This window comes from Dunckerocampus dactyliophorus, chromosome 18, assembly GCF_027744805.1.
Source record: "Dunckerocampus dactyliophorus isolate RoL2022-P2 chromosome 18, RoL_Ddac_1.1, whole genome shotgun sequence".
Classification (NCBI taxonomy): domain Eukaryota; kingdom Metazoa; phylum Chordata; class Actinopteri; order Syngnathiformes; family Syngnathidae; genus Dunckerocampus; species Dunckerocampus dactyliophorus.
The window spans coordinates 14599561-14614793 of NC_072836.1; the positions used below are offsets into that span (position 1 = coordinate 14599561).

Consider the following 15233-nt stretch of genomic DNA (forward strand, 5'->3'; position numbering starts at 1 on the left):
AGATCTGCTAAAATGATTCATAATATTTGCTGTACAGTAGATGCCTGCTTGGCAAAATTGCAAAAAACGAATTGATATGCCTATAAAGTGTATTTTTGACATACGCTAAAAACATTCATATAGAATTTATGCCCATAATGAGTGTATGAGAGCTTATGACCACAGCTGTATAATGACATTCTGAAATTGATCAAACAAGAAATCTAACTATGACACAAGACTTTTCAGTGAACAGTATTGTAAACTGTATTTAGAAATGGTTCTTCCTGCCTGCACTAATGCCTCTCTGCTAGCTCTCTCATTTAGTCATTCTCTCTCCACCTGCCCTGCGCCACAAGCCTCCATTTGTCCAGTGAGGTCAGCCCACTGTTCCCCTTAATCCCACGGGGTGCTCATCTTGCAGCCGCCTAATCCGCCCATGGCTGCCGGCCCTGAACACACACGCACACCTGCAAGTTTGCACACATGCTCACGGTTATTTTTGAACTGTATATTCAAAAAGTCCATCATACCCATTGCATGCATGTACACATAGTCATCCATGCAGCACACACACACACACACACACACAGTGTTTCCCTCTTACTATAAAACTCCCGTCCATGCACTAAAGCCACACTCCTGCCTGTGTGTCAGCTGATACCACACCTTCATACAGGTATGTTTGTCTAACTCATTGTCTTGAGTTTTTTTTTTCTTTTGGGGTTTATTTATTCACACAGACACCAACTAGTTGTGGTTTCAGCATAGTGAGGGTGTTGGTATGGCACTAACTGTGTAACGACCCCGACTGCCACTAACTGGCCCCTAAACACTTCCTGTGTGTTGATCCTGTGCTACAACACCACTATAGTAGTTATCACCTTTCTCTTTTCCCTAAAGGCAGCTGATTTATGTCTGACAGCTACTAAGGTTTCTGCGTTAATATTCAGAATTGAACAGTGTTTGCAGTAAATCACTTCAAGATAGGTTACGACATTTACTTTGTGGAGTCTTTCGTAAATGTTTCTTAACTGTAAAGGCAATTTTCAAGTAACATTTTATCCTGCATGCAAGTTTGAAGTATTTCTTGCAATAATGACAAAATGACTTATTGTAAATTCCAGTAATAAGTTTAACCACTGTAAAACATGCAAACAAGGGAATTAGAATTCCGTAACTTTTCATGAATTTACGTATATGTGTGTTTTATCCCTTGTCGAGACTGGCTCTTACATTCATATTTATATCAATTGTTGTATTCCATATTATACGACCTTGGCGACATTGCAAGTGAGGTTCAGTAATATATTGTGAATATGCTGTAATGTAGAGTAGAGTAGAAATTACACATTCCTCCAGAAATTTCAGTGAAATGCTTTGAGGATGCTTGTTAATACATCACAGTATGTCATACAGTAGCAATGCCTACACTCCTGATCAAAATGTTAGGACTTTTTTGCAAGAATGTACATTTTGCACTTTTGGGTCTTAAGGAGGCTATAAGTAGAGCTTGAAAATACAAAAAGAAGAAATGGGAATGAGACAAAAACAAATTGAGAATGCAATTTATGTCACAATCTCTTGATGGCAAAGGCTGCTGAGTTTGAATGCAGTAAAAAAAAAAAAAAAAAAAAAAAAAAAAAGGTCAAATGGTACACCCCAAAAGAAGTCACCAACCCTGAGCAAGAGGATCTGATTGGCTGTCTGTCAAGACACAGGACGATCCTCGCCCGAAATGAAGGTTGTTACTGGTGCCAAGTGCAATTCAATAACCATCACACGGCATCTGCGACAGAAGAGCAAAAAATGTCTTCAAAGGCCTTGTCTCCTTCAACGCCCACAAAATTGCCCAAATTTGCGCAAGGGACATGGGACATTGAAAGGTGGAAGAAAGTTTTATTTGATGAGTAAAAAAAATGCAACCTTGACGGTCCTGATGGCTTCAAATGTTACTGGCATGACAAGGAGATCCCACCTGACATGGCACACCTGATGGGGCGCCATCATGATCTGGGGTGCTTTTTCCTTCAATGGAACAATGGAGCTTCAGGTTGTGCAGGGGCGTCAAACGGCACTGTCTATATGGAGATGTTGCAGCGGGCATCCCTCATGACTGAAGGCCCTCGTCTGTGTGGCAATGACTGGCTTTTTCAACAGGACAACGCTGCAGTTCACAATGCCTGCCTGACAAAGGTTTTCTGAGGAATAACCTCACTCTTTTGGACCATCCTGCATGCTCCCCTGGTGTAAATCCAATGGAGAACATTTGGGGATGGATGGCAAAGGACGTTTACAAAAATGGACATCATTTCCTGACCGTGGATGCTCTTCGTGAAGCCATCTTCACAACCCGGAGCAACATTCCCACTAGCCTCCTGGAAACACTGGCATCAAGCATGCCCAAATTTTGAGGTCATTAACAAGAATGGCGCAGCTACTCATTACCGAGTCCTATTTTGAATATTTTATTTATATTTTAGGGGTGTTTTGTGTTTTTTTTTAGCTATGGTCGTAAACTTTTGATCAGTTGATGAACAGCCTATTTCACTTAATGGTTGTTTGCAATGAACTGCTTATTCAAATTTTTTGTCTCATTCTCATTTCTTCTTTTTGGATTTTGACAGTGCAGAATGTAAATTCTTGCACTTTTTTTTAACTGGTCTTAAAAATTTTTTTATCAGGTTATTCATGTACCTTCTGCCATCTCGTGGTAGAGCATTTTACTGCTCTGCTTGTCACGTTGACTCCGTTATTTGGCGTTTAGTTTATTTAGTAGTGAAATTGGATTATTTCTCACGACACACCTGATCATCATTCCAGGTATACACCAATGTGTTTGGGAATCACTGTTATTGGTAATAACCTTTCTTTTGTTCTACTAGGACAATTGTCAATGGTGGGGGGGTTTTTTGACACAAAAATAATTGTGGAGATCTATTATAACACACACACTGTCCTTGACTAAAATGATCCCACCTAAGACCGGTGCCTTTTGCCTGCTCCAACCTGACGTGCTTTAAATCCCCTGGTTTATTCAGGCTACCACTCCCTGTCTCCATTTAGCTCCTTACAGGCAGCAACAATGCTCGACAACGATGCTCGATACTGATATCTGCACCAGTCATTCCACCATGCACCATGCATCTATCATGGTTTTTCCAAAATAAATGAATAAATCATGCTGTTTCGTGATTGAATACAGCCTATTGTTAGTCAAAACAAATGCATATTTAAGATCATGTTTCATATTTCTGCCTAAATGGAAGCATTTCAACCATAAAAATGAAGTAAAATACAAATACAAGGCATTCAGAAGACACTTTCCGGGACGTTGATAATATTTAGTACCCTACGCTGGTCACTAGGTGTCAGTAATTTTTCTGTGATTTTCCATGAGACACTCAACCGCCAGACTTGAACGCCGGAACAACAGACTTTTATTTATTTATTTTATTGAATTCTCTCAAAACAAGCACAACAATCCCTAATAAAAACACAAGCTGTTGCTGCTGCCGTAATCTATGGCAAGATGAAACTCAACTCTGAACCCCAGATGTCACTTCCTGTCCACCACACACTCTGCTCCCCTAGGGAACACTTTGCTATAAAAGTGTTCCCTAGGGGAGCAGAGTCTTACTTATGTCTTAAATGGCTCATTTACTTGTATTATGTCTACTATATTGTAATGTAAAGTTGGCTATAAGGGTGTTAGTTCATGTTTAGAGGGCTTTAATAATGTTTAAAACCATATTTAGAAGGTCGTAAACAGGTTTTCTATGCTCTAAATATCAAAATATTCCATTTATAAATAATGAATCCTACTTCGCAGAAATTCATTTATCACGGTCACGTCTGGAAACAATTAACCGCGATAAACAAGGGATTAGTGTAATGAACAATGGCAACTGAAGCATCCAAATTGCTGATTACTCATTGTCGGTAACGGCGTTGTAAACGTTTGAAATAGTAATTAATTCGATTACCCGTTACCAGAAAACAATAACAGCATTAGATTTATTATTATTATTTAATTTTGTAATGCCACTGTGAATAAATTCTTTGGTCATCATACATCAGCTGGTGTCCAAAGTGTTTAAAAATAAAATTCAACCGTTCAATGCTTTGTCATCAATAAAAACAAAGCTGACACAAAATGTTGCTTTTAAATCGTCTTTTTTTTAGCCTTGTTATAAAACACCAAAATGGGTCCCAGCAGCCTTCAATTTTTCTGTGTGTAGAACTCAGTGGAAAAAGTTTGGACACCCCTGACATACTGTAAATCCTTCCCATCTAATCTGTTGGGGATAAAGAGTGTGTTTGAGGACAAATAGGAAGCAATGCAGGGAAGAAAGCGAGAGAGAAACACTACCTCTCTTTGTTTAACCCTCGTCACATTCTCACCTGTTGTCCCTCCATCAATTCCCCAGCAGCCTGTGCCAGGAAGGTGTCAGCACACACCGCCTGTGTCACTGCATGGTTTTATGTCACAGCTATGGCAGCTCTTAGGCACAATTTATAGCCAGAAGCATCTCAACATGCATTATCATGCTGTGTATTTAAAGTGATTTACAACAAGAAAAAAGGCCGGGGCCACCTGTGCAGCAGTGATGATGAGTCGCTGCCATACTTTCTGCCAAAGATGTTCTAGAACAAAAGATCCAGCCTTACTAGCTGCACCAATGGTATGAAAATGCCACTTGCTGACAGCCACTTAGGAGGGGTACTTGGCTCCCCCCAGTCATGGCGATCACTGCCTATTTATGTCTCTTTTTACTCAATGGCGCTTTCATATGACAAAATATGGTGGGTACAGACTGGCATGCCAGGAAAACTGCTACATTATGCTCTCTTACTGACTGATATGTACTGTTTTTTACTTCTAGTAAAAACCAGTTACAGCAAGAAAAAAATGCTTTAGTTTAAGTTTGGTTCTCTGAGAGGGGAGCAGTCTCATTAGTCTCAGACTTCCCGGTCTCCGGCCACCGAAATGTTCCTAGGCCAGCTGTGAGACATCATTCTCCCAGTGTGTGCTCGGTCTACCCCTGGGCCTCCGCCCGGGGGTAGCATTCCCAAGACCTCTCACCAGGGAGGCATCAGGACTAGATGCTTAAAGCACCTCAACTGGCTGAAGGAGCAGTAGCTCTACTCTGAACTCCTCCCAGATGACTGAGATAGAGTGAGTCCAGACACCCTACAGAGGAAACTCATTTTGGCCGCATATATCCACAGTGTTGTTCTTTCAGTTGCTATCTGAAGCATAGGTGAAGGTAGAAACGTGGCTTGACCAGTAAATCAAGCACCTTGCCTTCTGGCTCAGCTCTCTCAAATCAAAACATACATAGACAGTGATCCCTTGTTTTGTTACGGCTACTGTTTTTATTAGGGATTTTTATTTAGGATAATTGTGCCTGTTGTGAGATCATTCAAACCTGCCAGAAAAGCTTGTTGTTCCAGTCTGGTGCGTGTGTGTCTCACCAAACAATACAGGAACATTACTGACACCTAGTAACCAGTATAGAAGTATAGAATACTACATAAGATCACATATTTGGTAGTGGATTCTCAATGTCTTAGATTGGTATTTTAGTTTATTTAGCCATTTTTATGCTTGAAAATGCTTAATTTAGGCAAAAAATGCATATAATTTGCTAATTAAAAAAAAAAAAAAGGCCAAGTTGGCATAGTGGTTAGCGTGTTGGCCACACAGTCAGGAGATTGGGAAGATCTGGGTTTGATTCTCCTTTGGGCATCTCTGTGTGGAGTTTGCATGTTCTCCGTGGGTTTTCTCCGGGTACTCTGGCTTCCTCCCACATTCCAAAAACATGCATGTTAGGTTAATTGTCAACTCTAAATTGTCCATAGGTATGAATTTGAGTGTGAATGGTTGTTTGTCTTTATGTGCCCTGCGATTGGCTGGCGACCAGTCCAGGGTGTAGCCCACCTCTCGCCCAAAGTCAGCTGGGATAGGCTCCAGCATACCCGCGACCCTAGTGAGGATAAGCGGCATAGAAGATAGATGGATGGATGGAATAGGCCAAACACATGCTTTGAAAACAGAATTGGACCAGTTATTTACACCCTCTGCTTCATTCATGATGAGCGTACTTGAATTCACCCATGTGTTTCTTGCAGCCATGTCTGATATAGAAGAGGAATACGAGTGAGTAACTACAACATCCATCATGTCACTTAGTCTTTCTGAAAGCACTAACTTTGCCTTGTAATGTCCGTTTTCTCTGTCCAGGGAGCAGGCAGAGGAGGGTAAGTAGAAGAGGATGTCTTCATAGGTCTCTTTATAAATACATAAGAATGAAAAGATGAGTACAGTTCAAGATCTATTTGACTACTGCCCTATTTTTATTTCCCTCCCAGAGGCAGAGGAGGACGAGGAGCAGCAGTACGAAGAGGAAGAGGAGGAGGAAACTGAGCAGCCAGAGGAGGACGAGCATGTGGAAGAAGATGAAACAGGTCAGATATGAACAGTACGGAATTTTTATTGTGACAGAGTAAGAATGTTAAAAAAAAAACAACAGTGAATAAATGTACATTTGTAAGTATTTTCATCTTTAAGAAAAATGAATGAATGATTGGATGATGATTTCTGCAAATAGATGACTTTATCAAGCTTTTATTTAAGTGATTAATAAATAATATAGTTACATTTATGTTGCATTGTTCACATGTTGGTCTCTGAAGCGTCAATACTGTAGTACACTTGAATTCAGACAGTTTTACACTGGATCAAATCTATGGTGTAAATCTAGATGAATCAAAGGTAAAAATAAATCAATAAAGGTAAGGAGCCTTTGTGCTGAGGTTTAATTATAAATAAAGGGCAGTGTAATGATATTATTTATGTTTTTTGTTGTTTTTTTTGCTATTTTACTATTCGGACACGCATTCTTCTCGTTTCTCTCCCAGAGAAAAGCCAAATTTCTTCAGCGTAACAACTCTTGAAGTGTGTATAGTGCCGTATGTAAACTGTATTTTTTTTTCTTATCTGCAGAGGAGGAACGTCCCAAACCCAAGTAAGTCTACTTTTTGTTCTGCAGTGAACAAAGTAGGAAAACTATGCAAAATGCACCATCGTAATTTATAAAACATAGCTGGTGTGTTTTGGGTCATTGTCCTACTGCAGAACCCAAGTTCATTTTAGCTTGACGTCACGAACAGATGGCCGGACATTCTCCTTCAGGACTTTTTGGTAGACAGCAGAATTCATGGTTCCATTTATCACAGCAAGCCTTCCAGGTCCTGAAGCAGCAAAATAGCCCCAGACCATCACACTACCACCACCATATTTTACTGTTGGTATGCTGCTCTTCTGAAATGCGGCGTTACTTTTACGCCAGATGTAATGGGAAACACACCTACACACCTACAGTATTTCCCCAAAGGTCTTTGGGGATCATCAAGATGTTTTCTGGCAAAATTGAGACAAGCCTTACTGTTCTTTTTGTTCAGCAGTTGTTTTCGTCTTGGAACTCTGCCATGCAGGCCATTTTTGCCCAGTGTTTTTCTTATGGTGGAGTTATGAACACTGACCTTAACTGAGGCAAGTGAGGCCTGCAGTTGTTTGGATGTTGTTGTGGGGTCTTTTGTGACCTCTTGGATGAGTCGTCACTGCGGTCTTGGGGTAACATTGGTTGGCCCGCCACTCTTGGGAAGCTTCACCACTGTTTTTGCCATTTGTGGATAATGGCTCTCACTGTGGTTTGCTGGAGTCCCAAAGCTTTAGAAATGGCTTTATAACCTTTTCCAGACTGATAGATCTCAATTAATCTCAGTTATGTTTTGTCAGGGGGTGCAATCACTTTTTCACACAAGGCCATGTAGGTTTGGATTTTTTTTCTCCCTTAATAATAATAATATTGACTTATATTTAAATTTGTTTGATCATACGAAACATTCAAGTGTGAGAAAAATAAGAAATCAGGAAGGGGGCAAACACTTTTTCACACCACTCTATATTGGATTGGTTTTAGCACCTTCATTGTAAAAAATCTATTAAAGTGACCCCCGCCTCCTTCAATTTTTATGTGTCCTCACTGAAGAAAGTGTAGACACCCCATTAAATAGAATTACACTTATCAGCTCTAGGGGGTGCCTGGGGGTGAAATAAAAAGATTGTTCCTAATTCACTTGTTTGTGTTTCCTCCTTTCTATAGACCACTGGCCCCTCAACTTGCCCCCCCAAAGATTCCAGAAGGGGACAGAGTGGATTTTGATGTAAGAAAACTGGTTTGAAACAGTGGAACCTGCTTAAGTCGGTCCCGCTTATGTTGACAACATGTCTATGCCCACCGAATCCACCATGTTCTTTTTATTACTAAAAAGTGTCCGCTTCAGTCGATGTCAACATACGTGGTCGAGCACCTTTTGTAGCACCCTCTAAATGCTTATGTCAGCATCAGTCAGCCAGTCCGAGGGGGTGTTGATACTGTATTTACTGTGTAACTTTGAAGTTCTAGTTAAGTTATTTTGACAGCTATCAGTGCTATGATTACTACACAAAACAGTATTACCAGTCTGTCGAAGCTGCGACTTAAAAACAGTGCCAGAAAAGACAGTAGAGGAAGTCAGACAAGGCAGAAAAGCCTTAATTCAATCATTTGAATTGAATTGTAACAAGACGTCCAAAAAGTTACTGGTTAAAGTGATTTGTTCCTCCAGGACATCCACAGAAAGCGAATGGAGAAAGACTTGCTGGAGCTGCACACACTGATTGACGTCCACTTTGAACAGAGGAAGAAGGATGAGGAAGAGCTTATCGGCCTCAAGGATCGAATTGTAAGTTGTGTTACAATTGCAACAGTGTACATGTTGAAAACTTGATAAAATACCGCCTGCCTGACTGGTCGGTGATTGCTTTTTATACTTAAAGGATGCTGGACTACACTTGTGTTAAGAAAGGAAACTATTTAACCCTTCATTTTCCCCCTCAACTTATATTTTCACTTTTTTTCACTTCACTTCCTGTTGGTGCTGTGCAATGATCTTATGGGCATGTAGACACATACTTTCTGTCACAATTTTTCATAATTGTACACTTATCATGAGAATGATAATGATGATTGATTTATTTTGGACCCTTAATGATTTATTTGAACTGTTCTTTTCCAATGGTAGAATGATTATAAACATACATCTTCAGTGATTGATCACAAACTCTTGAAATAAAGGACATAAAATTGGCCTCAGATATTGCCAGATTGCAGGAAATGAGGTCTAATTTTAACAATTTTAATACATAATATAATTTTAAAAATCTGAAAGAGTTACATAAGTAAAAAAAATACTCAAAAATACTAAAATAATGTGTCTTTTCAAATGTATTGAATTATTCTTACTGTCTTTGACAGATACCTGTAGTGTTGATATCATCTGAACATGATGTGACAATGAATGTTTCCAAACAGGAGCGGCGTCGGTCAGAGCGTGCAGAGATCCAAAGAGTCCGAGCGGAGAAGGAGAAGGACCGACAGAACCGGATTGCGGTAACACACACAAACAATTCTATATATAAAATAACGATACTCCGCCCCTCTAGTAGGGTCGGTTGTGAAGAACTGAGACAATATTAGTGGCTTGTTATGCATTTCTGATACATAACATTTACATGATGTGACTCTTTCACTAGCAGGATGTAAAATATGACACATAAATAAACGTTTCCTTCATTGTGTCACCAGGAGGAACGTCAGAGGAAAGAGGAAGAGGAGGCCAAGAGAAAGGCTGATGATGATGCCAAGAAGAAGAAAGTGCTATCTGGCATGGGGGCAAACTTTGGAGGCTTCCTAGCCAAGGTCAGGCTCTTCTTACTGCCTGTACTGGTGACCATACAGCCGATGGCTTCAGCCTGTGTGTGTGTGTGTGTGTGTGTGTGTGTGTGTGTGTGTGTGTGTGTGTGTGTGTGTCCCAGGCTGAATTGAGGAAGGGCAAGCGTCTGACTGGCAGAGAGATTAAGAAGAAGACTCTGGCCGAGAGGCGTCAGCCGCTGGCTATCGACAATTTGAGAGAGGACTCGCTCAGGTGATTCATTTCAGTTCATGCAACTTTATACGTAAATCGTCCGATACTGATTGGTGGCCGATCTATCAGAGCGTCCCTAGTCCCAATAGATAGCCTACACGTCCTGAATGAGCGGAACATTTCAATGTTAGAATGGTTTGAAGCGGTTGAGAAATGTGGGAGTAATAAGCGAACAAAAAAACAGCAAAAAACAGCAAAAACGGAATGAAAAAAGGGAGAATGACTGTGGAAAAGTATAACATCCGCAATGATTTTGTCATTGTGTTGTCACACTTATTGCTCATTTGTTGCAGGATGATAGATTTCATTTTCAAAGGATCAATCAATCAAAGCATTAAGGGCAGTTTGGTTGCAGAAAATTCAAAATCCAACTCTGAACTCCAAATGGTTAATTGTATTTTTAGAATATGACTTGGGCCAATTAAAAAAAAAAAAAACAAGCTCTCGGGCTGCACTTTGGACACTCTTTGCTTATAGTATTCTTCTTGGGTACTGGGACGATCATGGCTTATTTTAAGCAGGAGGATGTACAGTATATACATTTTACTGAAAGGAAAGGTTCACCTCCTTTTAAAGCGTTGGACATCTTCACTGATGTGTTAAGCTCATCGGTCAAGAGCGAAGAAAGATAATGCGTATTAAAACACTGGAAAAAGAATAATAAAAGTTTGTTTGTTTTTTTTTTATCCAAAAAGGCAACAAGCCCAGGAGATGTGGAACTGGATTTACCAGCTGGAGTCTGAGAAATTTGACTACATGGAGCACATGAAGCACCAGAAATACGAGGTCAGTAGTTCTTTCAGTGTATTTGGGACAAATACTGTATTTATTTATTATTATTTATTTATTTATTATGTGGAGGCAAAAGCTAGTTTTGCTTTTGTCGTGAGTCAGCCAATCCACGGGATATTGACTTTCCACAGTACATTGACACATTCAACAGCTTTCAATGTTTCATCAATGTTTTTTTTTTTATGATGTTTCTGTTTGGCAAAACACTATCACCTATTTATATTTCATATGCATAGATCATCGTGCTGCTGAACAGAATCCAACATGCTCAGAAATTGTGAGTATTTTTTTTAAGAAAGATACTAATGGGTATTTATTCTGCTATATACCGTAATTTCCGGTGTGTAAGACTCACTGGTGTTTAAGCCACACCCACTAAATTTAGAGAGGAAATACAGATTTGTACATATATAAGCCACACCGGACTATAAGCTGCACATGTCCACGTCATAAAATGGCCTACTGTGGTGCACACAAGTTCGTGAGGACCAGGTAGTTTGTTTTTTGACAGGAGCCAATCATAAGCTATGAGAAAACGATTATTGCTGCCGGGGTGCTGCAATGATGTCAGCCTCCCTTTGGGCTCCCTCTGGTGGACAGAGGCAGCATTCCAGCGCCCCGGCAGCAATAACCAATGAAATGCATTATGGGATGAAGTTAAAATAGTTTGTTTTTGATTTTAAACTGATTTTAAACTTGGTACTTGCCTTGTATATATTTCTTACCTGGCTTTTGAGTGTTAAGTCGCTGTGTGATCACTTTATCGTTCTTTGTAAGATGACACCGTGAGTCAGACTGTTACATCAAGTAAAGACCTCCTGCAATTTCCGATGGGTTGATGAGCTTGTAGTGAGTCCCCTTATAGCTCATGATTGGCTCCCGTTTGCTCACTGACTCGCAAGCGGCACAGTATTTCAAGGATTAGTAGTAGTTCTGAAGCAAGAAGATGTCATGAGATTAGAACATGGCCACAAATTAGCCGCACCGCTGTATAAACCGCAGGGTTCAAAGTTTACGAAAAAAGTAACGGCTTAGACTCCGGAAATTACGGTATTTTTTTTTTTTCCTCCTTCAATCTTTGTTTTGTGTTACAGTAAAAAAGGGCAAGGCAAAGGAAAAGTGGGCGGCCGCTGGAAGTAAAAGGACTAATAAAAGAAATCTAAAATGTAAAAGTACACAAGAAGTCCTCTCCTGTGTGTGAGACTGTTTGTTGATAATGTATTATAATAAAAGCACGCACAATCTTTGTTGAAGATTCATTTTCAACTCCACCAAGTGCAAAAAGACATATTTGTTAGCCAGTTACTATACACTACTTTTGAAAATCTTGCTGGGGCGGCATCCTAAGTACATGGGCTAAGATGAACCTATTGAAATTTTAGTGAGGGTCTGGATAAAAATATAGATACAGGATTTTATTTTCTATCCCTCACTTTGTTCATGAAGTATATCCAACTATCTATGGCATTTTCTTGTTTGGGGCCAAGTTGGGCAGTGACCCACAAGATCCAGCAGATGGTGCTGTGGTGAAGCAGAAATGGTTGGATGATGGGGTACTGGCCGGACTCGAACCTGCTCCAACCAGTGTTGTCAAATTACTTAAAAAAAATAATTTGTTATAGTTACTAGTTACTTTCTCCAAAAAGTAACTGAATTAGTAACAGATGCACTCCTTCATAAATGTAATTAGTTACCGGGAGAAGTAATTATTGCTTTACTTTTTTGAAAAACCTTATATGTAAAAGAATTTGGATTTAGCTTTGTAGTGACGTATGCTGTTGAGAGATTCTCCATCAAAACACTAGGGGGCAGTGTTAATCCTTTCGCCGCCGCTGCTTCTTTCGCTTCTTTTGCTGCAAGAAGAGGAAACAACAAATTCAAACTTGCCTTTCTTTTCGTGTCCATTTCAAGCGACACACCTTTTTTCTCCTCCTCTTTCTTTTTTGACACCTCCTCCCGCTGTTTCCTGACGACGGCGAGGCGGGCGAGATCAGCTTTGGTCCGTTTTCCTCGCGAAATGCGTCTCCATATGCGCTCCTTTGCTTTCTGCTTCTCAAGCTCCTCTCTGTGCGCATACAGGTATGTTCTTTTAAGTAAATGTTTTGAAACATTTTCATCAGATTAATCACAGTTTTCAAATGAATTAATCAGGGTTAATCACTATTTGCAACTGTGTCTGAAATATGCCTATTTTAACTGTATTTTATTAACAAATATATGTAACTGTACACAGTTATATATATTCGTATGTATTAACAGATCCAAATGGGGCTAATAATCACACTTTCACTGCGTTATTATGAGCAATGTGGGGTTGCATTCAAAGACACCAAGTACCTTAATTTGAATTTACATTTTTTGTATTTTTTGGGATTCCAAAGCATCCTTAAAGCTGCAGATTGTACATTCGCATTAAGAGTTACAAAGTGAGTGATAAGAATATCCACTTACTTTTTTTCTGTTGTCTTTCTGTTTATTTAGACCACATGCACACACACACGCATAATAAAGACGTTATTGTGATGTTCGGAGCGTCCATGAATGCATCTCGAGCGAGTGTGGCGAAAACAGGAAGTGTTGTTCCGAAAACAAACGGAGAGACTTGTTTGCGAGTTGATATCTATTTCAGATTAGCTATGGGGTGCAAATGGCCTTTGGACACACCTGGTATAAGGTTAGTAATACTCAGAAATGTATGTGTAATATTTGCGGACCCAAGAAAGCATTCTCCAAAAAGTAGTTACTCAGCACCTCTCTCTCCTCGACAACTGCTGGGACTCTTCCAGTTCGATCTGCGTCACATTCTTGGATTTCTGAGTAACTCTGTTGCGGTTCTCGATTTCTAATCAAGCCCTCCACACCCGCTCTCTTCCTCTGTATGCGCAAGTATAGATTAAAACGCAAATAGCCAAACATTGCACTCCATTAAAAAAAAACATTATCAGTGAAGCATAAAGACATAAACATGTAAAAAAAAAAAAAAAAGGCGGGCTTTTTAACAGTGGTGCATGTATGTCATTAAAAAGTACAGGGAAGCCTTCTGTGAGAGGTTTAATGACACCTGGGAGCTTTCATCGTCACTGTCATCTGACCCTGACACTTGTAACTTCTCATCCGGCTTGTCATTCTGAGCCGCACCCTCATTTTCTTCTTCTTCCTGAATCATGTCATTATCAGTCACACCACAAAGTCAAAAAGACCATCAGAGGGCCCCCTTACCCTGTATTGGGCTGGGGGGGAAAGCACTGGACATTCCGGGACACTGGACGCCACCCCCGCCCTCAGTCGCCACCACAGGGGGCCCTCTTTACGCTTTAATATCTATCAAGTGAGTCGCTCTTCCTCTTCTTCGTTTAATCATTTAACCAGCAGCTTGTTCGCTTGAGCGCCCCCGTATGGCAGGAATGTGGCCTTAGGCAAAGCTACACTTGCACACTATAAAGAGATGGTTTTCGAAGGTGTACGACTACTCAATAACTAAATACATCATACAATAAATACATGAAAATATTTAATTCTCAATTTTAACTGAGGTATTGATTTAACAAAATGTTTATTATTACTGCATGCATGTAATATTTCCGTGTATTCTCTACTGCAGTCTCCTGTGCTGTTTTCAACACGTCAGAAGAGTGTAAGAATAGGTTTATTATTATGGTGGAAGTTAATTAGTGGTTTCAAACTGCATCACAACACTGTTTCTCATATTTTGCCCACACATGTAGCTAAGTAAGGTAAAAGAATACCTGTAACTGGACACCGATATCGGTGTTAAGGCCCTGTCACACCTTGACGATTTAGCCAGCTTGCACCAAAAATTTGGCCAATACGCTGGCGTACGTCGAATAAGTTGTGGGTAAGTTTTGTATAAGTTAAGAGCACGCTGAAGCACGCCGGCATATGTCGTCCAAAAATTTTCGACGTATGTCAACGTATGATTCGTACGTCCCGCATACGCGGGCAATAAGTGATGCGATCGTTGACGCCCGTTCACACACGTGATTTGTAAGTTACGCACAAGTCGTAATACGTCAACATACGTTGAGACAAAACTGTGCCTTCTTGGCTCTCTTCTTGGCAAGCGTTGATTGAGAGGAGATAGAGACCGCTGGGGAAGCAGCTTCCGACACCACTGACGATGCCAAAGAGGCGTTAGAACCTGCGTCATCTCCATCAGAGTGAGAGTGGGAGGCTGTGGGTGGTGATGGATCCCTCCGTCACTGCCCTGATACTTCTTGGCAGCAGCCTTTGAAATTTTCTTCCACATGATGGTGATGGTGACACTGCGATGTCTAGCGAGGTTATGATTTGCGTCATCAAGTGGCAGCCTTTTTATAGGCTACGGCACGTGGTCGTCGGCCTTCAACAGTTCAACGTATGCCATCAAAATGATCCCGTCGGGCATGCGCTGGCTAAATCGTCAAGGT

The 15233-nt window shown here is 40.4% G+C and overlaps 1 protein-coding gene across 1 annotated transcript; it reads left to right on the forward strand.

Moving 5' to 3' along the window:
- Positions 1-172: 172 nt before the first annotated feature.
- tnnt1 (troponin T type 1 (skeletal, slow)) lies at positions 173-12038 on the forward strand. The gene is made up of 13 exons (XM_054759416.1): positions 173-658; positions 6115-6142; positions 6227-6243; positions 6355-6450; positions 6989-7010; positions 8151-8211; positions 8656-8772; positions 9402-9479; positions 9675-9788; positions 9905-10014; positions 10710-10800; positions 11043-11083; positions 11901-12038. The coding sequence occupies exons 2-13, from the start codon at positions 6117-6119 to the stop codon at positions 11944-11946; spliced, it is 819 nt and encodes a 272-aa protein (XP_054615391.1). The 5' UTR covers positions 173-658; positions 6115-6116; the 3' UTR covers positions 11947-12038.
- Positions 12039-15233: the final 3195 nt, after the last annotated feature.